Raw genomic sequence first — 23,104 nt, forward strand, 5'->3', positions numbered from 1 at the left:
AGTTGTCGTTTGGAAAAGCAAGTGCTGCAGCTGCCAGGTTCAGCTCGGGGCTGTTCCGCAGCTCCCGGCCCTGTCTGTAAGCTGGGGAACGGCAAAGCCCTAAAATGAGAACTGGGTGCTTCCTAAGAGAGGAGATGGGATGTCCAGGCCCAACATGAGGACAAGGAGTAACCAGGTAACTATTGCTCTAGTAGGAGATGTGAAATTTTTTGAATTTGCTGCCTGGTTCGCACCTTTCTGCCCAGCCATGCTCCGGAATTCCAGCTTCCAAGAAGGATCCCTCTGCCTGCTCTTGAAGACTGACAGGTGCTGAGGACTGAGTTATTTAGTGGTGGGCCACAAAACACCGAGGCTCTCTGAATTTGCTCCCAGCCCAGAATAACCATACGTGAGCCCCAAGTAAGACATTTCATCCATTGGTACAAAGCAACTTGAGCGGAGGGAGGGACACGGTGCTGCCAGGGAACCTCTGGCAGGGTGTGATGAGGTGAGTTGCGCAAGATGCCCAAGCAAGCAATGAGAAAAGCCAGGAACAGCACCCTCGGGTGCTATTCTCGTATATTCCAAGCTGCGGCCGGCAATACCAGTAGCAGAAGCACACTTCACTTGGTTTGCACAGCACCCAGCTGGGTACTCAAGCTACATAGCACAGGGTGCAGGTGCATGTGGCTGTCATGAGGCCAGGGGACAACAGCTCCTGTAGCCCACAGAACTGATAGCCCAAAGGTTTGGGCTGCTTCATTCCTTCAATGCAGTCTCGACTTGGAGCTCACGGTGATGCTTTGTGTGCCTCTGCTGCAGTGCAGAGTGTTTTGGCTGCTGTCCTGCGAATACATCGTCCTGTGCTTGAGCTGCTGCTTTTCCACGCACCTTGAGGCAGCTAGCTCCAGCCGATGGCAGATACTTGGTGCCTTGCCCGTGCTCTCTTCTGGTCTGTCGACAGAAAGGAAAAAAGACGCTGCAGGCTTGGCTGCTGCCACCATCATTAAATCCAGGTTGCCTTTCCTTCCTCTTTCTTCTCTTTTACTTTCCACTTTAGGCATCCCCAGTGCTTTGAAGTGCGGAGCAGCTGTCGGGGAATAACACCAACAACGGTAACAACCGCACAGATTCAGCCGGCTCCACCATTTTAATACGCTAAGCTAAAAAAGCAAGCGTGCTTCCAGATAAGGGTTTTGAGGGTTGATTAACAGGGCCCAGCAAGGCCTTGGCCATACAACGAGTCAGTGAGTGGCGCTCCATTTGAGACGGGCAGTTGATTGCAGGCGTGGTATGCATGGACTTGCACTCAAGCGCTTGGTGTTGAGGGAAGGGTAGGCGGCCTGACAAGAGCCAGAATACTTCAGCTGACCCAAATACCCAGAAAACCCCGTTTCTTCGGAAGCTATTTTTAACCACCCTGCGGGACAGAACGAAAACGTTCCAAAAGTAGCAAAAATAAAAATAAAAATTCCAAAGCAAAGCAAAAACTGCTGACTCGGAAAGCTCTGCCAGGAAACCTTCCACCCCCCCCCCCCCCCCCCGAGGCCAGGGCTGCCTCCGCCGCCCCTCGGGCTCCCCGGGGGCTGCGGGGCGCCCCCCTCAGCGGCGGGGCAGCGGGCGGGTGGCGGCCGCGGCCGCCCGGCCCCTTCCCCTCCGCCGGCTGCGGGCTGCCGGTGGCGGCGGCGCATCACGGGGCCACATCATCGCGGGGGCCGCCCGCCCGCCCGCCGCTTCCGCGCCTGCTCGGTGCGGCGCCGCTCACCTCGCCCGCAGCTGTCACCGCCGCGATGGAGCGGCCCCGCCGGCCGCTGCCCGCCTCGCCCAGGTGAGGGGCGGCGAGGGGAAGGGGACGGAGGGGACGGGGGTGACGGGGACGGGGGGGGGGAGGGTGAGGGGCGGCCGGCCGGCCAGCTGCCATCCCCCCCCCACCCCCCCCCGGGGGAGGGGGGGTTCGGGAAAGTTTCCCCGCCGGGCGGAGCCGCGGGGGCCCGGCAGGGTGCTGCGGGGTGAGGCGGCCCCGCAGCCTGCCCCTGCGCTCGGCCCCGGTGCTGTGGCCTGCCCGGAGGCTGCTCTGCACGGTACCGGGTCCGTGGAGGCACTGCCGGCGCCCGGCGCTCCCCGCATCTCCCTGGCGGTGCTGGTCCCACCTGGCGCCCTTCAGCTGCGCCGGGATCTGGCTGGGGTCGCTGGAAGAGCAAGGAGGCGTGCAGCCTGCAGCCATCACCTTCTTCCTTCTTTCTTTCCTCTTTTTTTTTTTTTTTTGTCTACAAGCTTTGCGATTAACATGTGGTGACACAACACTTGCGCTCTTTCCATCCTCTCCTGCCAAAACATAAGAGCTTTCTGTCATTTCCTCCACTCCATCGTTAATTCTCAATTACGTTCAAGTAGGAGCTGCAACCACTTTCCCTAATTTCAGTAAATATTATCGTTACCTCCCGCCCCGTGCTGTCCAGGATGCAATCGTGTCCTCTTCGCTAACATTTTATGCTAGATTATAGACCACGATATATTAGCCAGGCTCTGATAAGTGCAGCATATAAAATTAAATTATTGTTTACTCTTAGTATCGGTAATAAATCATAAAGATACAGGGAAAAAAATAAAGTCTTCTCATATGTCTCTTCTACATAGAGTCCCGCCAGCTGTTAGTAGATATCCTAAGTTATCTGTGCTTTACCAGCTCAGTAATGCGGGTAAAAAGATGAGATTAGATGGGAAGACCTGTCTTGGCAGTATTCCCCACTTATATTGCCTTAAAGAGATTATGAACCTGGAACTGTAATGACATGGTACGACTGGTAGACATTTCAGAAAGAAAAATAAAACATATCATTTTCTTTTCAAATACTTAAGGATATTATCCCCCTAAAACAATGTGAGGTCTGTATCCTAGTGCCTGAGTTAATAAGCGATACATCCCTCCCTCATGATGACCGTAGAAACCTGTAATCAGGATCCCAAATAATACAGCTAGGACTCATCCAGGTAAGCACCTAATGGTTACTTAACCTAAAGGAGAGCGCTACCTCTTCTGTTTCAAACTTCCCCACCTGCTTTTGATGGTCTGGATGTGATTTGCCAGACAGTTTTCGTGCCGGCATTCCGTTTGGGTGATTTTGCAACCTGACCGCATTTCACAGCCTGCCGCTTCGTTTCTGGCTCTGTTTTGGTCTTTTTTAATTGAGTTGCCTTAAAAGTGCAGAGGCAAACCAAATCTTTTTCTGACAGCTGCTTTTCCCTTCCTCGGGGCAGAAATCGAAAGCTGCCATGTTCAGGAAGTGAAATGCAGCAGTCTGAAACTTGTCTGAAAATTGAGCCTGAGGCTGGCTGCTCCTTCAGTGTCTTCGTTATTTTCAAGAAGGCATTTGGAGGTTGTTTCATCTATTTTTTTCTCTTTTTTTTTTTGGTCTCTTTTGCAGTTGATTTAACCTACAGCTGCCAAAAAATAAACACCATATTAACTAGTATATCACATAATATTTAAAAAATGGTATGTGATGCCTGTTTATCTGCTGTGCACACAACGTTTATAATTTTTCATCATGTTTTCCATTTTTTCATCCCAAACATTAAGTATCTGGTATAAATTATCTTAGCACGGCACACCATTTTAGGTTTGGGATGCTACAAACTGGTTAATAATAATACAGACTGTTTACTCTGTCTATATGCTGAGGTGAACTGATGTAGCTTTCACTTTCTGCTGATATGTTCACCAGGACACAGTAGTGTAAATGATTAGCCATAGCTAACATAAGGATGTCGGGGTGATACCGGGAATTTGTACGTACACAGGACACAGCAGTGGAGAAGAGGCCGTGCAGATCCTGTGTAAATCTTCAGAACCTACAAAAAATCCCCTAAAATGTCACATTCCAAACCTCAGAATCTCGGAACTGTTGTGGTTGGAAGGGAAATCTGGACACTGCCCCATCAACCACTGCTGCTCAATGTAGGGTCAGCTAGGGCAGGTTGCTCTGGGTTGTGTCCGCTTGGATTGTATCACCGAGGATGGGGACTCTGTAACCTGCTTGGACCAGTGTTCAGCCACCCTCACAGTGTGGAAAAACAAAAAGGGGAAAAAACCAAAACAAAACAAAACAACTACACTTTTTTCTTATGCATAAACAGAATTTTAAGTGTTTAAATTTGTGTCCACTGCCTCTCATCCTTTCACTCCGTACCACTAAAGAGTCTGGCTTCATCTTTTTTAACTATTCTCGCCAGTTATTTGTACACTTGGCAAGATCCCTCTGGGCATCCAGCTTCTCCTCACCTATCAGATGTTCAAATCCCCAAATGATCTTCATAACCTTTTGCCGGACTGGCTTCACTGTGCCCATGTCTCTCTTGTACTGGGGAGCCCAGAACTGGACACAGCACTCCCAACATGTCTCACCACTGCTGATCGCTGAAAGATTGCCTCCTTCCACCCGCTGGCAATGCTCTGCCGGCAGGATTCAGCCTGGGATGCTTTTGGCCTTTCTGCAGCAGGGGCACGCTGCTGGCTGAAGGTCAGCTTGTCCTCCACCGGGGTTTTCTCTGTACGGGTGGTTTCCAGCTGCTGGGTCCCCAGCCTGTGCTGGAACGTGGCCTTATTTCTCCCCACCAGCAGGACTTTGCATTTCCTGTTGCTAACCTTCATGAGATTCCTGTTGGCCCATTCCTCCAGCCTGCCAAGGTCCCTCTGAATGGTAGCACAGCCATCTCATGTAATCTTCTTCATTATATCCGTCTATAGACATGGCAATGACCATTCCGTTATAATTATCCCAGTGTTGAATAGGTGGAAGCAGCCCATGAAGGGAAAAGAATGAAACACTAGATATTCAGTAGCTACAAAAGCTGGTATAGAAAACTATTTAAAAACACTTATCAACGTCCCCTCCGTGACACTTATATATGGTGATTTAAATTTAAAATCCAGAAACACCAGGGTGTCTCCTTAATTAATAAATGGTGTTTGCAGGCATGTCTCAAATGATGAAATCCTAACCTCAGTTAAATCAGTGGCAAAATTCCTGTTGCTGTACACGTCATTAGTATGTTAACCGTTCTGAAGAGGAGTGTTTTGCAAACAAGTGTGAAAATGAGCAAAGCTAGAGTCCTGAATTTTCTCTACAATAGATTATCACATACATAGTCTGTTGTCCAAAGAAAGGCCCTTTCTAAGGTAGTACCTACCTGTTTATTATGGCAACATATTAAAGGTCAGTGTTTCATTAATATTTCATATAACGTGCCTGAATATCCCTTTCCAAGGCTTGTTCTTGTACTGAGAGGTGTTTCTCAGACACGTTTAAGCTATGGTGTTTTATTTTAAGCCACGTAGAAGTGCAGCATAGAGATTATTATTGCCTTAAAAAATTACCTGTAAAAATTGTTTGCAGCTTATAGGAAAAAAGGGCTTTGACTACGGTATGATTAGATATGGATCCTGTGAAAGCTCTCAGTATTGTTTAGTTTGGTGTTATCTTTTCATTTTGTTAGCCAGACTCTGAAAGAAATCAGAAAATTAATTTTCGTAGCCGTAGACTTCAATAAATATTTGTTTTAGCCTCACATAATATTGACTTTAGAAAAGTTTCGTATTCTGTGCTTCAACATTCTTCCCTCTTCCGCTTTTTCTGAAGGTACTTTAAAAAGTATGGTGATTGTTTTCATGCTTTAAATCAATCGTCAGCAGTGTAATTGCTGTACGATCAAATTTTTAGCCATAGAACTCAGTCCCTTGATCCTGCTGGTGGTGGATGTTCTTTAGGTGCTGGGAAGGCATGTAAGAAGCTCCTCCTTGCTACGCTCCTGAGAACTGAATCCTCACCGTGACTGAAACAACGTTTGGGTAATAACGAAGAGCATTCTTGCTGCCTCTTCATGAACAGTTACATTTTCCATGTCATCTTCATCTTCCTCATATGTGACAAGACCAATCAAGTCAATCAAAGGTGAAGGATGGAAAAATCTGATAACAGTCAGGTGTTCAGTTTCATGGCTGAAGTATGAGAGATTTTACCGAAGCAGCTATTCATTTCCAAAAATCAGCATCTCTTCCAGCTGGTGGTCCTCTGTATTTTCCACACCATCTCCTTCTGCCTGTCCAGTTACAGCATCAGACATGCTGTCTCTGTATGTATTTTAAAAATTGCTGTATGCATTAGTTGTATTAATTCTTGTGGAGAACATTGCTTTGTTGTGTGCCAGATTGCTAAGTGTCTCACTTTTCAGGAATATGTCCTCAGCACACAGCAGGGTATGACTCTGTTTCCTATTTGTGTGTGTTTGCAGGACTGAGAAAGAGAGGTGAATAACACACAGTAATTGTTATGTGGTATAAAGTGAATGAAGGAAAAGAAGGAACTGTTAAATGTAGCTATTTAGGAAACAATAATGAGTTGAAAATGATTATATTCATACTCTGGGCAGAGCTCATTATTTTGCTTGTAGGCAGAAAGACAAGGTGTCCTTTCATTTCACATATAACATGCTTAGTATAATAAATTTGAGGCTGCTTTCTGACTTCTCAAAGGATCTTTGTCTTTCTCTCTCTTTCTCTCTTTTTTTTTTTCTTCTTTATTAGTTCACCTTTGTCTGTAACCTCCTGGATTATATGGCTGGAAACAAGACTCACTTATCTCCTCGCATTTTTGGATGCAATTTTTGATATTTTTACTTCCTTTATTTCACATGAGTTACTCTAGTAGTTACTCTAGTAGTGCTTGCTCCTTTACCTGGCTATATCTTTTCTAGACAACACAATAAAATCACAATTGTTCTTGTCAATGATAAAGCTTCTTAGGGACTTCTAATCCCTGAGATCATGTTTTTCCTTAGATGTAGCAGGTACAAGCGTTTTGTAGCTACAAGCAAAAAACTAAAACTGCAGCAATATTAGCATCCTGTAGCTCAGAATAGAATTATTGTATCAGGTGACATTTGGAAGATTATCTTTGCTGGAGCAGGTTTTTAGAAACGAATGCTTACATTCAGAAGGCTTCAAAGTTATTTCCTCTGTGTATGCTCTAAAGATGTAATTACTCTTCGTTGTATATTTAAATTTTGTAGGATAGTTTTCAGTTCATCTTCTAAAGTTCTCATTTTTAAGCATTTACCATTACCTCATTTTGGCATTTCAGGTCCTTTTGGTAGGAAAAATAGAAATGACTGTCATCCAGACTGCTTTGTACTTTCTCATTTCAACTGTTAGCCATCCAGGCCAAGCTTTTTCCCTGTTTGTAACTTTTACAGTTGACTGAATCATTTTTCTGTCCCCCTTTGTTCTTTTAGGTGTGATTTCTATTTGTTAATAATCTCTCATATTAAATGAAACCACAGTACCCCCAAAAGATCCATATCTTAAGAAAATAGAAAGTATAGACTTACATGGAGAAAACCCCATATGGTATAAAGATATGGGCAATTAACCCAAATATTTTTGGCCGGAGTTCCAGAGAAATGAGTAATTTCCATGAGTCAGCAGTCTAGCACTCCAGTGATTTGACTGGAGGACATCAGAGTAACCACAATGACAGCCAGCCTCTGCCTTGCTAAAGCTATTGGGAAATTTTCTCAGTGTATTTCCCTGGGAGTGAAATTAAATCCGTCATCTCTTACTCCTCCACTCCGCGCTCCCCCCCAGACCCCTGAGAAAAAAAAAAAAAAAAAAAAAAACCTGCCACCCCTAAAAATCCTTACACTGGGGCTGAGTCGGGCTATGTGGCTTTTATCTTGGACACTTCCAATCTTAGTTTCACATCCCATTTTTGAATTATTTCACCTCTAATCTGGATGCTTCTTGTGATCGACTGAAAGTCACCTGGCTAAAGCAATCTTAAATTTGCCCTCTGCAGAACTCGTGTGCTGCTTTCCATCCTCATAAATCAGCTGGGAACCTTCAGCACCCTGTGTTACAGCCTTCCTGAAACCCTGATTTTCCACAATTTCCATGAACTTCCCTTTCATTCCTCTTAATCCTTCTATAAAGCTCTGTTGTCACAGATTCTGGTAATAGTTAAGCTGCTAGTTTAATGACACATCTGCTTGTCTTTTTTTATGCATCCTATCTTTTCTTTTACTTTCTTTACTTACCCTTGCTTGGGTCAGGCAGAAACTAAATTGCTCCTTCTTGTTCTCTTTCTGTAGCACATAACCAAGCACCATTTTCGACTGTGGTTAGAGCTCCTCTGGGACAGCAACAAAGGTCATTTTGTTGTTTTGTTCCTCATAATGATGTGTGGGGAAACTAGAATTGAGGCCTACAAGTTTTTATATATAACAAAAGGTTCAACATAGCACAAACTACTACAGAGTGGCAAAAAGATATTTCAGGAATCTTGGTTCCTCTTTTTGACATGTGGAAAAAATTGTGGGTTTTGTTTTTGTTTTTCTTGCAAAATTTGACTTCTTTCTAAATCGAATGATAAACTCCACTGTTGCTTTTAAAATATTATTTTCTTGGTCAGAGCTGCCTTGGATAATGCAACTGATAGACGGGAAAGTCTTCATGTCGAGTCTGAGTCGTCTCCTCACTGACAAAAACCAAACAAGTAATTCTGTAAGCAGCAGGAGATTTGAAGCTGACTTGCTGTGGCTGTATGTGGGCGAATTATCCTAACTCATGTTTGAAGATGCCTTACAGCAAGGGCACCAGTCAGGTTCTCCTGTAAGGCTGTTAGTAACTAAAAGCTTTGACATCTCTATTTTCTGTCAAACGTAATTGAAATTGCTTCAAAAATATTGGATGATTTAAAAAACATTGAAACGGAGAGATGGAAAGTGTAGGCATCATAACATATATATATGATCTTAGTAACCCTATTTTAAAAAATCCTTCAACCCTGAACTATTTCTATTTCCTGCAGTTTGTAAAAATATAACTTTTTGCAGCTTTGCATAGTTTTTTTTTCTCTTGAGTTTGTGGAAATGTGTTATCCAACATCATATTAGTTCAGTCTGCCCAACCTTTGTTCTTTGTTTGTACCAATGATTTACTTGTGTTCATGGAGTCTAGTAATAAATACAGGTCAACAAAACTTCCAGTCAAATGAATACTGTTGTACTTCTAGTAAATTACTGTAACTATTATTGCAACATGAAAACTAAAGAAGAGGAAAGTGAAGTGGCTTCTGATGGAGGACATGTCAAATGACTCGAGACTGCCTATATATCGTTGTCTAATATTCTACCATAGCAGCAATTTGAAAGCAGAAATAAATACACATAAAATCACACTAAACATAAAAGATATATTGTCTTTGGATGACTTGCAGAAAGCAAAACAAACTGACCACATCTGGTGTTAATATTGATCAAGTAATAATATTTTAGTGGTCACTAGACAGGAGAATAAAGTATCTTTAAGGAAATATGTGCAACCGATGCCTCATGCAAAATTAAATAAAAATCAGTTTTGTGATATCTTATTTATCCTAACTCCTAACAGTTTTTGTTTCTAATTTTAATTAAAATTTAATATACCATATTTATGAGTATAGTGCTGCAGGTGTATTTTTAAATCACTAGTATACTATATATACTAATATAAACTTAGCTTATATACAAATATAAACTATTGTAGACTGGGCTGAATTGGTCTGAATTTCACTACTGCCTTCTTTCCTTGATACTGTAGTATTTCATTAAAAAACATCCAGCTTTATTGCATATATAGAATCTCTCTATATTTAACATAATTTATATGTTTGCTTCAGAGCAAATTCGGTAAGTAAGATCTTAAATCAGCATGCTTTTGAATTGTACGTGCCCATATTTTTTTGCGATCATTTTATGGGGCTGAGGAGCAGAGGCTATCAACACATAAAGACTGTGCCACCCAGAATATCACTTCAGGCTTGCCACATCTGTTTTGAAAGGTGTTTTTTCCCCTTTTTTTCTGTGCTTCCTGCCATTAGCACAGGGCATGAAGAACAACAGCAGCACCACAGCGCACCATGTGGGCTCTTTTTTACCTCACCTGTGCACCTTCCACAAACAATTTCCTCTGGGGACCTACAGCTTCCAAGGACGCTGGAAGTCTAGGACTAAACTCAGGACTTGCCTAATGGCTTTGACTTCTGGACTTTAAGAAGGCAAAAGTTGGGCCCTCACCAATTCACTTACGGTCCACGTTGCTTTATCTTTGTCTCACTGGAAAGTACACTGATTTGTGAAACCTCCTCACCCACCAATTTTCTCTTTTTCCCTTCTAATTTCTTTCAATTTAGGTAGCTGAGGGTTGGAGGAGAGTGGCTTGTTTACAAACACTTACTTTGAAAAGGTAGTGGGTGGCCTAAACATTAAACTAGTATCTTATGCCTTCTGTAGAGAGTTAAAATATTTTCAAGTTTTTTATATATACTTTTTTTTTTCCAGATCCAGACTTGCTTATGGAATTGTTGAAGACCTGAGATCTCTGAAAAAAACTTTTTGCATGCAAAAAAGGAACATTTTGGTTTATCTGTTTTAAAATTATCAAGCGTGGCTCTTGATGACTCATCTACAAGATTTCTTCACTGACGTCTGAAGAACAAAGTGCTTTTCCAACCTGTACTTCTATAGCACTATGACTAACTGTAAAGGCAGATCTACCATTGCCAAAACAAACAGCAAAGTTCATGACAGAGAAGGTTTTGTAAACTGGACCATAAATTTTAGTACAATTCAGTCTGATAAATTCTTGAATTTGCTTTTGAGTATGGTTCCTGTTGTTTACCAAATAAACCAGGATGAAAGACACAAAAAAGTGAATGGTATCTGGCAAGATGGATTACAGCCAGCAGGACACAATTATAATGTTAGATCTGACCAGCACACAGAGTACCATCACTTTGCAGAACCAACTTTTCATGGAAGTAATGGACACAGCCCAACTAGCTGTAGCCCTAAATACGATGATTTTACCAGTTATAATTACTGTGATGGAATGGACACTTCAGAAACAGATGCCATGTTGCAAGAAGACAACCTGTCTAGTGACAGTAATGAAGATATTATTGTGGAAGGGAGTAGAAAACAACCCAAAGAATCTAGTAGTATTATGGCATTGCAGATACTTGTACCTTTTTTGCTAGCAGGATTTGGAACTGTTTCTGCTGGCATGGTTTTGGATATTGTACAGGTTGGTATTTGCTTTGGAAAATATTTTTTTAACACATAATCTGTGGGTTTTGATAGTTCTAAGGCATGATAATGTAGATGTTCACAGTATTTAGGGGTAATTAGGTCTGTATAAGACTTTGCTATTATGAACTCCTTCCCCCCAACTTGTCTTAAATAGTTCAAATATTTCATTTGGAGTCATTCAAGACTTGGTAAGTGTTGTCACTTAGCCACAGTAATCTGGCGAAAAAAAATGTTACCTTCTGCTTTAAATGAAGATAGAAATATAACAATGAACATGCTCAAAATTTTTTTGACAGTAATAAATGTATTCAGCTTTAAGTGGAAATTGTAATTAATTGTGATGCCACAATGCACAGGTGTTTAACAAGATACGAGAATTTATTTTATTACCTCATTTCCATGTGTGTTTGCAGTCTATGCAATTTCTGACATAATGTGTAGATCTGGTCTATGATAATGCACATGGATATGAAAGTGTGCATTAAATTCATATAATAAATGAAATTCAGTGTATTAGAGTTTTTTTGAGTATTCAGGTGGAAGTGACTTTTTTATATAGTGTTAGGTATACAGAACACTTGAAGTTAAAAACATTATTGGTGTGAACAGGGCTGCAAAGTCACTTCCACCTTGAAATATAGTTGTGGTAGATATGTGCTAGCAGATTTATCTGATGATAGTTATTCAGGATTAAAATAAAATACAACTTTCTCTGAATTTTAAGTTACATTAATAGTATTTTTAAAACCTGTTTTGGAGTTAAGGAACATTTTTATAGGAACATTATATCGTAGAGAACATTTTTAAGAGTGCTTTCTAGCTTAACACAGTTGTAGGTGTTTGCAGCATTTCAGTAGAGTTAAAAATAAAAGTTGCCTATGAAGTATTTTTTGTGCAGTTATACTTGAAGAAAATTCTGAAGAAAGTAATAGCTAAGGAAGGCTTAATGGACTAAATTACTTTCTTGCCTACTCTTTGCTTTTTGAAGGCTATATTTGCTTTTATTTCCTACCAACTTTTTTTTTTTTTCAAAACCAGAAATTTGTTGTAAACATTAATCTAATGGATTCTCTCTTCCTGTATGAGTAGATGCACAAAAAATTATTCAAACAGATGAAATAACCACACTATTCAAACTGAAAAGACAGTAGAGAAATCCATCTGGTTTTGCTTTGTTTCATTCTGTCTCTGAGATTTCTTTAGCTATACTTAAAGTTCACTTAAGGAAGAGGTGACCATTTTTTAACTTTTGGTTATCCCATAATTGTTCAGGCAGTTGTACTAGATGATCTTTTGATGAGGATGACTAGATGAGGATTTTTTGTATTAATTTTGTGTGGTGCCAGGAGTTGGACTTGATGATCCTTATGGGTCCCTTCCAACTCGGGATATTCTATGATTCTATGATCTCTTAAGGTGCCTTCCACTTCCACTTCCACTTCCACTTCCACTTCCACTTCCACTTCCACTTCCACTTCCACTTCCACTTCCCTTCCCTTCCCTTCCCTTCCCTTCCCTTCCCTTCCCTTCCCTTCCCTTCCCTTCCTTTTTTTCTCCTTTTGTCACTCAAAATCTTGAGAGAGTAAAGAAAACATGGTCTTAAAGCAATCGCAATGAAAATACACTTTGTACATTAAGAAAAAGGAAAATTAAAATTGACAAGCAAATTTTACTGTTTCCTTACACTGTTTTGCATCAATCTTGTACTTTGTTCATATACATACTGCCAGTTTTATTCTTTTACAGATGCTTTGTTCATCCACAGTTAGTATGTGTTTTATGTCGTGATACAGCTTAATGATCAGCCAAAAGAGGCAGTTGTGTCTACTGCCATTACTGGCTTCCAATCCAATATTTCGCCATGCCTTTCTTCTCTGAAAGGAGCAGAAGTACTTGGGTAGCTGTTCTTTGATCTGGATTGAGATATTACCTTGTTTTTTCCTTCTATCTTACTTTTAATCTTTCTTGGTTTCTCAGTTCAGCAGCATCCATGAGAGAAATGTGAAAAAAGACAAAACTAAATAACCGTTAGCTTTTTCTACCTTAAACTAAGCATAAATCTATGATGTCAGTAGAGCAGGGTATTGAAATGTGATAGAAAATCTTCTGAAAATGAAAATGTAAGGAAGACAAAGCATTCTAAGCTTTTTTTTTTTTTTTTTTTTAACGAACCTTTTCATGGCTGTTCTTTCTCAGTTGTAAGTACATATGTGAATTCATATACAAGAAATTCTGATATCTTGTTTACATTTGAGAATTGATCCTATTTACTATCATATTTCAAATTGCTGCAAATTCCTGAATGCAAAGATGATTTACGTTGTGGTTTTGTTAGTTCAGTTTAAGCTGATACGTGATTACATATTAAATACATAGATTGACAGGCATAGGAAGTAGTAGAGCATTTCTACACCAAGAACTCAACACACACAAAAAATATTGGAGTTTGTCCTCATTTGCTTTAAAAAATCAGGGTTTTGGAAATCTGTATTCTTCTAAATTTCATACTTAAGAGTTAGGAGCCATTTTTTCACTTACAAGCTCTGTCCATTTGACAGCTTATTCCTTGCAGTTTTTTACGTGAGGTTTCTAAACAGCTGCAGTAGAAAAGATGAAAATATTGTAAATTAAGAGCAGTTTCCAAAAGCAGTCATAGCACGTGGTATTATTTTAAAGTCATTTTAAAAAGCTTCAAATTAATTATCTCTCTTTAACTAGGTTTGTTATTTAGCTCTAGCTTTCTGCTATAAAATAAATGTTATTAAACTTCATTTTTTTTCTGATGATGGCTTTGAAGTAGTAGTTTAATTTAAGCGGCAGAAACTAACATGCACTATACAAACAGAAATTACATGCATCAAACAGATTAGGTACTTGAACTCTTTTCAGAGAGAGTAAGAAATAAATACTTATACAACAGGAAGAGTAAAAATTTCCAATGACCTTTGCTTAGTCTTTATTTAAAAGATGCAAAGAAAGTACAGTAGTGGAGACGCAATAATTTAGGAAGTTTTGTATCTCTTGCTTTTTGTATTCTGGTCTTTGAAATAGTAGTATGCAGTCATAATTCTATATTATCTGGATAGATAACAGATCTTGCTTTAAGACTTTTAGGTCTAGTATTAAAAGATCAATTTTTATAGAGACTTTAATTATGAGTTACAGAATTTTTGGCATTACATTAAAGAAGGCCTAAAGAGAATTAGAGAATTTTTCAATTGATTTTTTTCCCACTGTGTCCTTTAAATAGCACTGGGATGTGTTCAAGAATGTTACTGAAGTTTTTATCTTGGTTCCTGCACTTCTTGGTCTCAAAGGAAATTTGGAAATGACCTTGGCATCCCGGCTGTCAACTGCTGTAAGTAACTTTCTCTTCTCCTTCCCCCTTCAGATAGGTGTTGTAAATTTTTGAAAACAAATCTTTGGAACTCTAGTGATTTATGTTTATGGCTTAATCTGGCTTTTACGGGAGCTCTTTAAATCTGTTATTAAATTGGCAAAGTTAAAAAGACAACCGTCTTCCAATCTTCACATATCAAAATTTTACTTCTTTTGTCTCTTCTGAGTCATCATTCAAAAAGATAAAGTAGATTATTGAGATTTACATTTGTATTCTGTCAGGTTGGCAGATGTCTTTGGCCTTGATGGGGTTTGAATATGCTAACATGAATATTTTGAATATATTATTCCAAAGACCCCTTGACACCAAAATAAAACATTTCTCACATTGCCACTCCAGACCTTTATTGATCAAACTGTAAGATTTTTTTTTTTACTTTCTTGCTAAATAATTTTATTCCTTTTTTTTTTTCGATTTTTTTTTGGTGTGTGGGGGTCAGCACTGTAACATAGCGTAACTGTTTTATTTGCAGTCTCCTTTTGTATGTATTTGTCGTAGTTCTTTTCTACATCTCATGTAGAGATGTTCTGTACCTTCATTTTTCTAGCCCAAGCAATCCGGATTACTTTAGCATAAATATTTCTATGTGTGTAAATAACTAACATGAACTAATTAGGTAGCTAAGCTATTTGTAGTACCTGAACTGGGTATCTCTGTAAGACACTACCTTTCTAAGATAAGCTTTCAGTTTTCCAGCAAGGCCTCTTTTCTCTGCCTGTTGCTGCTTGAATGAATTTTATTATAAAATGTTCGGTCACAGGTGTATATAACTCCAAAGGGGACCTCGCTATGGCATTGTAAAATAGCATTTTCCTATTTCCCTTGAAAATTGCTCTTGAAACTTTCTCATTTATATGGATTTATTTTCTGAGCAGTGTTAGGTTTAGACCTCATAGTTACTTTGTAATCAATTAGTGTGTCCTAGTATTTCTCCTTTTTTGCTATTTCCAGTTGTTGCTCCCATCTGCTGGCATAAATATTGTTGGTCAGTAAGCGCATAACCTTGCACTTCTACTGTTGAATTTCATTTGTTTCCATTGCTGTAATCCTCAAGGTCATTCAGTTTTTGTATATTTCAATGCTTTGTATTGACAATGCCTCCCAGGTTTCTGTCATTAATACATTTCATTATCACATTATATTGAGTGATTGTCCAAATGCACACTGTGATGGACATAACCTTAGCAGTCCTGTGAAGGTTTGCTTGTGTCATGCCTGTTATAGAAACTACTGAGTTTTGCCCCATACCCTTTTTTTTCGTGCATAAGAATTGACATGTACTGCATCTTTGTCAGTAGCAGCCTTAGCTATTCATATTTGTTTTATTTTAGTGGTTACTTTTCTGTGTATTCTGTCTGTTTCTTAAAAATATTTGTTGTTTTAACCTTACTAAGTTTACTGTCATGCATAAATTTATCTTCTACCTTACTTTCTTTTGGCTTGACATGTTGCTTAATTTGTTCCTGACTGTTACAGCTCATGGTCTGAGGGTTGAAAGTGATTGTATCGCACAGTGAAAAACACAATCAGGGAAGCCCAATATCTACCAGTGCCTAACTGAAAGCTTAAAAAGAGGTTAAGAATTACCTCCACCTCTTCTGTTTCTGTTAATGGGATCTTTAATTCTTTGTCCAAATTACATCCTTGATCTTTGTCAGATCATGCCTCCAGCACCTATTCTCTGGGCCAGTCAGTGGTTGGTTTCCCCATCATCACCAACGCCATGTCATTTGTGAAACTCATAGATCTCAGGGAACATTTGGAAAAGGGTCACACAGACCTTTTGTCTCCACTGGGAACATTAGCCCCAGTTTGTATCATCCATTGAATGTTACCAAAAGTGCAGGAGTTGATCCCCCTCACACACAGAAAGTTGATACTAGAGTTTCCACAACACTGGCTGCGTGTTCAGTGGCTAAGTTGACATCATGAGGTTCAGGACATTTCTGCTCAGCCCAGATCGGCATTCTTAAGAGTATCCCATTAACTGTGCGATAACGTGATCTGCAGGTGTCTTGAGTATGATTTTTTGGAGCCAGTTCGGCCATTTGAAGCCCAAGCCTCCAGACAACAGCCCAATATGAAAAGTGTTAGTTTGAGGAGTATTGCCAGTGCCACTTACCACTGTCATTAAGTCTCACCAAGACGTAAGTCAGCTAATGATTCAGTAGGTTTTATTCAAGCATTTTATTCAAGGCTTCCCCTCACCTCAATACAAGAAATTGCCACGTCTGGCTTGGCAAAAACAAGTTAGCCAGCTCTGTTAGCAGCCTGCCATCATGAAGGTAAATTAGCTGACTGAGAAAAGGTCAGTGAAGTGTACGTTTCTTCAGACAATGCTTTATGGCATGTGGGAGCTCTGGTTTCTTTGGCATTGCCTGGTGTCACCGTCACAGCACCACCAGCACCAAGCTGTTTCCCAGCTTTGTATGAACAGACTTGCGTTGATATCTTTTTCTTGTTTGCTTGTTTTCTGATGCCTGAATTTGCTGAAGCCAGCTCCCCACCAGGTACACACTAAATACAAGACTGTGCCTCTGTGAATAGCTTTACCTTTGAGGAAGACATTTCCAGAATGACTTCAGCATTGGAACTAATTCATACCCTTCTTGCTCAGCTAGCTAATAATTACATCTGAATTTGTATATGTGTCTATGCTCTTGGGGCTGTAAACTAATCATCTTTGTGGTTTCAATCAACTTCAGGGCGTAGCTTGTACTTCTCTTTGGTGTTAGTATGGATGTGAAATTCTCCCTTATCCCACTGCTGTGCTGGCAGAAGTGTATGAGGTGTGCTTAGGCAACTGCCCATTCAAGCATACTATTTATATTGTGTGTTTTGCATTGTTTTGTTGTTTGAGTCATTCTCATTGTCTCAGTTCACACTGCTGCCTTTTCTCCCTACTACTTTTTCTTTTTTTAAGAGGAAGTGAAAACAACAACAATAACAATAGATAAATAAATAAATGAAAACAAAAAGAAACAACCACTCATCCAGACATCCCTGTAAACTTTATGCAGACTCTTTTGTTTTGACTATGTGTTATTGGGGTTAGGCATTAGCAATTTGACTTTATAGAATTCATAAGCCTTTTGTTACTTAACAATAAACAAATAAAAAAAAATAAACAAATCTTTTTACTCCAGAAGAAAGTGTTTTCCATCAAACCATCAAGCAAGTCTGCGTGGCTTGTAAGTTGCTCTGAACTTACTCATGAAATTGGTGGACCTTGTTCAAGAAAGGCAAGGTGAATGTGTGGATGATGGTGGGGAAAAGAACTATACCTTCTGGTAGCAGCTCTCTTTAAGACTGGATTAAGTTCTTTGCAAGATTACTGGTTTGATAGGGTGCTTTTCTTCCAAAAACTTTCTCAAAGGACAAAAAAAGTGAACCTCTCTATAAACTGTCATTTAATTCATTTAGTGTATATATTTAAGAAAGACACAAGGGAAATTCTTATCCAAACTTCTTTAAATATTGATGTAATATTTAAAATTAATGCATATCTTTGTGGAGCTTTGACTGTACTTCAAACACTGTAAAGTATTTATAGTGTAGATTGGGATAAAGTGTCTTATTACATTTCCTTTTTTTAAGCTGGTATTTCTTTTGGTAGTTAGTTCCTCACAACTCATTAATATCAGAAAGTGGAACAAAGTGGAAAAGAAATTGAAGTATAAAACTGATCATAAAGAAATTATAAAAAGAAGAAAAATATGCATTAAGACTTTCTACATTTTGAGAAATATAAAGTATCTTGTAGGTTAGGATTGTATGGGAAACACCACTGAAATTTATGCTAAAAACTTAAAAACTTACACCATTTTTACAAGAAAGTAGTTATTTTAAATATCATTATACTGCAGTGGTACGTACTATCTTCAGATTTTGTCCTCTAACTCAAAAAATACAGGTTTGAAGTACATTATAAAAGACCATGTATGTACTTGTTCATTTGTTAGAATAATTCATTTGCTGTCTTCCAGCTACTGCTTTAAGACTGGACCTCTATCATTTAAAGCATCATAAGTCTGTAACCACTTGCAGTTATTCTGTGCAAGTAGTTCCACTGCAGTCAATTAAAACACTTGCATGAAAGTGTTTGTGTCCATACACCGTATAGTTGTGTATTTTTTCATTGGCTCATAGAATTAAAGGACCACAGAAACAAGCTTAGTTTAAAGTGACTGAACACTGAGAATTTTCCCTTCCAGCCACTGATCTAATCACTGGTGTTGCCTGGGCATTCCTGGAACACAAGGCAGCTAGTATATCTTGCACAATAAGCTAATGTCAAACAAGTTACTGTGTAAAACTGCATCAAGCTTAGCTGCTCTCGGATAGCTAGTGTGAATACGATTTCAAATCAACAGCAATGCTTAACTTGAAAAAGTGAAGCACAGTTTTCACTTGCTTTCAAAATGTCTATCTTTTGGTGAGAGTTGAATTATTTGTGGGTTTCTGCCTTGTTAGTGCATTTTCAAAGTAATGTAAGTTTAAACCCAAACGTCTAAAATTCTCTTGTAATTTTGACAGGTAAATATTGGAAAAATGGATTCTCCCATTGAGAAATGGAACCTAATAATTGGCAATTTGGCCTTAAAACAGGTAAATAAATCAACTTGTTTGATTAACTTTTCTAGGTGAACTAAGTTTTTTTAAAAGTAATCAAGTATAGAGACAGACAATGTTAACAGGAAACTACCCTATTACACTGGTTCATACTTAACATACAGGGTTTTTATATGTTTGTTTTGTTTTGTTTTGTCTTGTTTTGTTTTGGTACAGTGTAGTTCTTCTCTAAAACGATATGAGCTTATATTTATCACAAGAAGAGGTATTCTTTGTGACTGCACCAAGGGTACTTCCTTTTATTTTTTTTGAGAGAGCATTTCTAAGGAAGACGGGATAAAAATTTCAGATTTGGCAAAACCTCTTGAACATAACCTCTCAAATATTTTCAATGCTGTATTTTCATTGGACTCAATATTTACAGGAAAAGTATGTGATAGAGCTTTTGGATAATAAACAATATTTTAAATAGCTGGGTCATTTGAACAAAGGAGTATTTGTTCTCCAGAGCAACTATTTCTTAATCTTTAGAACTATTTTATACTCATATGTTATAAAAAAACATACTCAAAAATAAGTGAAATGTTTTTGCTGTGACTTCATTGTTTTAAGTGGCTTAGGAACCTCTTTAGGCATTTCATCTTTGGCTTCTGGTAATTCCTCAGCTCTTTTCCCTAATTTGAGTTTTGTTATTCCTGAGTCTGAATTATCAGTAAAGCCTTTTCTGCTAGCATAAGATGTTTCTTCTTCATCATCTAGGGTTATCATTGTCTATACAGAATGGGTGAACATGCTGCCTTTACAACTTGCAAATAAACGTAAATAGGAGGAAAGAATAACAGAAAATTATTCTTAAGTCTCAATTATTTTTAAGAATCACAGATCACTAAAAAACATGTGTTCACCTTCTTTTTCTTTTCCAGGTTCAGGCAACAGTAGTTGGTTTTCTGGCAGCAGTGGCAGCAGTTATATTGGGCTGGATTCCAGAGGGCAAATACCGTTTTGATCATTCAATCCTTCTGTGTTCTAGCAGTGTAGCAACTGCATTCATAGCTTCTCTTTTACAAGGTAAAAGAAGTATATATGCTACTTTTTACAGTTATTTAGTTCTCTGTGGATGCTGAGTGTATATTATGTTTCAGTCCAGCAGGGTGTAATACATGTGAAACACAGCTGAGGGTAGAACAACCCTTCTGCAATTTCCATAGAGGCCTGAATATTACATTAATCTGTCATATTCTTTAGAAAAGGTTTGATTTGCTTGACCTCCTCAGCACGTCTAAAAAAATAGAATAAAAAAGTATGTTTTTAGATTTCACCTAATAGGATGGAGAACTTTTTCCCCTACTTTCTATATTAATTGATGTACAAAGTATGTTCTTAACACTTAATACATGGAACTTATTTGTAATTAAGCTCAAGTTATCTTGGATGTTAACTTAGCTGAATCCAAACTCCCTGGTTATCTATCCATGCTGCTTATATATTATTTTATGTTTTGCTTGTTTCTGAAATTAACAAATTGGCTTGTTATATGAAAGTTCTGGATTGAGTTCAAGTCCCCTTCTACAAACAGTACCAATGTATCTGTCTGGAGCCACATGTCGTGATGAAATTAAGCTTCTCTTGCCAATTGTCAGGACATATTTAACCGCAAAATATGGTATTTAATGGGCATGAGGGGGAAAAAAAGGTTCCTCTACTTTTGACATATTCTTAATGAAAATATGCAATCAGTAGTCTTAATAATAGTAAATCAAGTAAAATGTTTAGCTTCCTTTTTACTAATTTGATATGCTTAATTAAGTGAAAAGTGCAAAATTGTAAATGTTTAGCATGGAATTATGAGCATATACTTTAGTGACTCCAAAGCCATTAAATTTGATCATGTAACAAAATTAAGAGCAGCAAGAGAACGGGGGAACATGAGTGTGTTTTTTCCACTTATGTATAAGCTGGACATGAAGAGAAACTTTTAACGTTATCTGGTGATAGGCCAGCACAGGAAATTACTTTCTAAGTTTCTGCCTCCTAGGCATGAAACAGGTGCTTTTCAGATATTGTGATCAAACAGGATCATTTCAGTTCTTTCTTTTGCAAGTTTCTTGGAGTGTAACTCTTCAGGCAGTTTCTCTGAAAGTGAACTCATTTACCCTACAATAAATATTATTACTTGCTACAATACATGAAAAATATAATGAAAATTATAATACCAAATCTTCAAAAATTCTTTAAAATAACATGAAGAATAGTATACACAATTGAAGCACTTTCGTGTATTGTATGATGAGGGGTAAATTAACTCAAGTTGTGCCAAAGAAGGATGTTAATAGCAGTGTGAGTTTTATTTTTAGTAGCCATTCTGTAGGGAAATGTCTCTTTAAAAGTTAGTGTTGGTGTATGTAGGAAAATAATAGAAACCAACAGTGTCAATTTGAAATGCTTTAAGTGGGTAGCAAGCTACATTTTCATGTGTTGCCTAGTTTTAGTTTAAATTATGATGTAGCTTCTTGACTTTTGGTATTGAGTACTTAGCTGGAAATCTTGCACAATATCTGACGTCCAAGTATTTAATCTTATGTTGTTTTCACTGTAGAGCCATTTAAATTTCAGTCAGCTAAAGTTAATGGGGTGTAGAAATAATACACTGAATATTTTTTCTTCAGGAAATGGTTGATTTACGATTTAAGTTGTGCTAATTCTAATCATAAGCAAAATAGTTCATTGTACAGATGGTTCGATATTTTTGCATGCTTACTGTATTTTTTTTAAATATCTAACTTCATTCTTAAGAATGGCTAAAATTTAAAAATGCAGAAATCATCTAGGTGAGAGGAATGATCATCCTGGGACAAAAGCACAGACTTCTTATTTATTAAGTTTGAAATTGCCATTGTCTTGACATTTCCTATGGGGTTCCAACAGTAGATATGATTACTGTATTTTCTTCTTCATTGACTCTAGGAATAATAATGGTTGGAGTTATTGTTGGATCAAAGAAAACCGGTATTAATCCTGACAATGTTGCCACTCCTATAGCAGCAAGTTTTGGAGATCTTATCACTCTTGCTATTCTAGCGTGGATAAGTCAGGGTCTTTATACTTGCCTTGGTAAGTATATGTCTCCCTAGAAGCCTTTTTCTGGGGCAAGGGTGGTGGAGAGAAGGCAGGGAAGGAGAAGTTTAGAAAATGTGTTAAGCTGCCTTTTTTTGTCAACATTTATACCATTGGATGATTGAATGATCTTTGGTTGCAACATTATGTCATGCTCTTTCTTTTTATCATATTACTATCTTATTATCTAATCACTAACCACAGTCTTGGCACAAACTCCTAATAGGCAAAAGACTCTCATAGTATCACAGCCAATCTACACGTGAATTAGAAACTGTAGTTGCTGAATTTATTCCTCTTTCTTTTGGGGTGGGAGGAGAGGGGAAGCTGTCTTCAGCCAGGTTTTCTTGGATGCCCATCTCTAAATCAATTTGCTTCCCAGAGCCCTATTGAATTGTCCTTTTGCACTGAGGGGAAGGTGTTGAATTGTCTATGTTGATCAGCTACTTTACAGGAGACGAGCTGTGCTTTGAGATTTCTTTTTTGGTAGGGTGTGGTTTTAGACACCATTCAAATATATCTTGAGCTGCAACTATACATATGCTTGGAAATCAACATGGCAATAATTTAAGTAATTTAAGTAACAATAGCAAGTCTTCAACAAGTATGTATTTGAAGAAGTGAAGCGTAATTTTAGATCGATTTGTGCTTTGTGATTGCTATGACTTTTAAATGAATTACACAAAAATGAGTTTCCTTCTGATTCCTGCCGAGTACTTTCCAGCTCCCATTGCAATACCTCCTTGTTTCCTCAGCTCCTGTATTCCTGCTTCCAGTAGCAGTTTCCCCACTCTTTCCTATATGTTTCACTGACATTTCCATGTCTCCCTCTTGTTCCCTGGTCCCAAGCATGATTTTACAAGCTTTACCACCATTTCCTTCTGCTTTTCAGTGAACAAAGTAACCACTTCCAGC

The 23,104-nt window shown here is 38.7% G+C and overlaps 1 protein-coding gene across 4 annotated transcripts in view; it reads left to right on the forward strand.

The window, feature by feature from the left end:
* The first annotated feature begins 1,397 nt into the window (after window positions 1-1,397).
* SLC41A2 (solute carrier family 41 member 2) overlaps window positions 1,398-23,104 on the forward strand; it is a 59,703-nt gene continuing 37,996 nt past the window's right edge. Inside the window, exons 1-7 of one of the 4 annotated variants that reach the window (XM_083846574.1) lie at window positions 1,398-1,807; window positions 5,747-5,930; window positions 10,354-11,098; window positions 14,354-14,461; window positions 19,040-19,111; window positions 19,999-20,143; window positions 22,040-22,186. In XM_083846574.1, the coding sequence (XP_083702700.1) occupies window positions 10,544-11,098; window positions 14,354-14,461; window positions 19,040-19,111; window positions 19,999-20,143; window positions 22,040-22,186 (1,027 nt within the window). In that variant the 5' untranslated portion in view covers window positions 1,398-1,807; window positions 5,747-5,930; window positions 10,354-10,543. Of the gene's footprint in view, window positions 1,808-5,746; window positions 5,931-5,963; window positions 5,983-6,008; window positions 6,112-10,353; window positions 11,099-14,353; window positions 14,462-19,039; window positions 19,112-19,998; window positions 20,144-22,039; window positions 22,187-23,104 lie in introns of those variants that run through there. The other 3 variants (XM_083846573.1, XM_083846575.1, XM_083846576.1) reach the window with 3 other exon arrangements.

The sequence above is a fragment of the Anser anser genome (assembly GCF_964211835.1).
Source record: "Anser anser genome assembly, chromosome: 1".
NCBI classification, from domain to species: Eukaryota; Metazoa; Chordata; class Aves; order Anseriformes; family Anatidae; genus Anser; species Anser anser.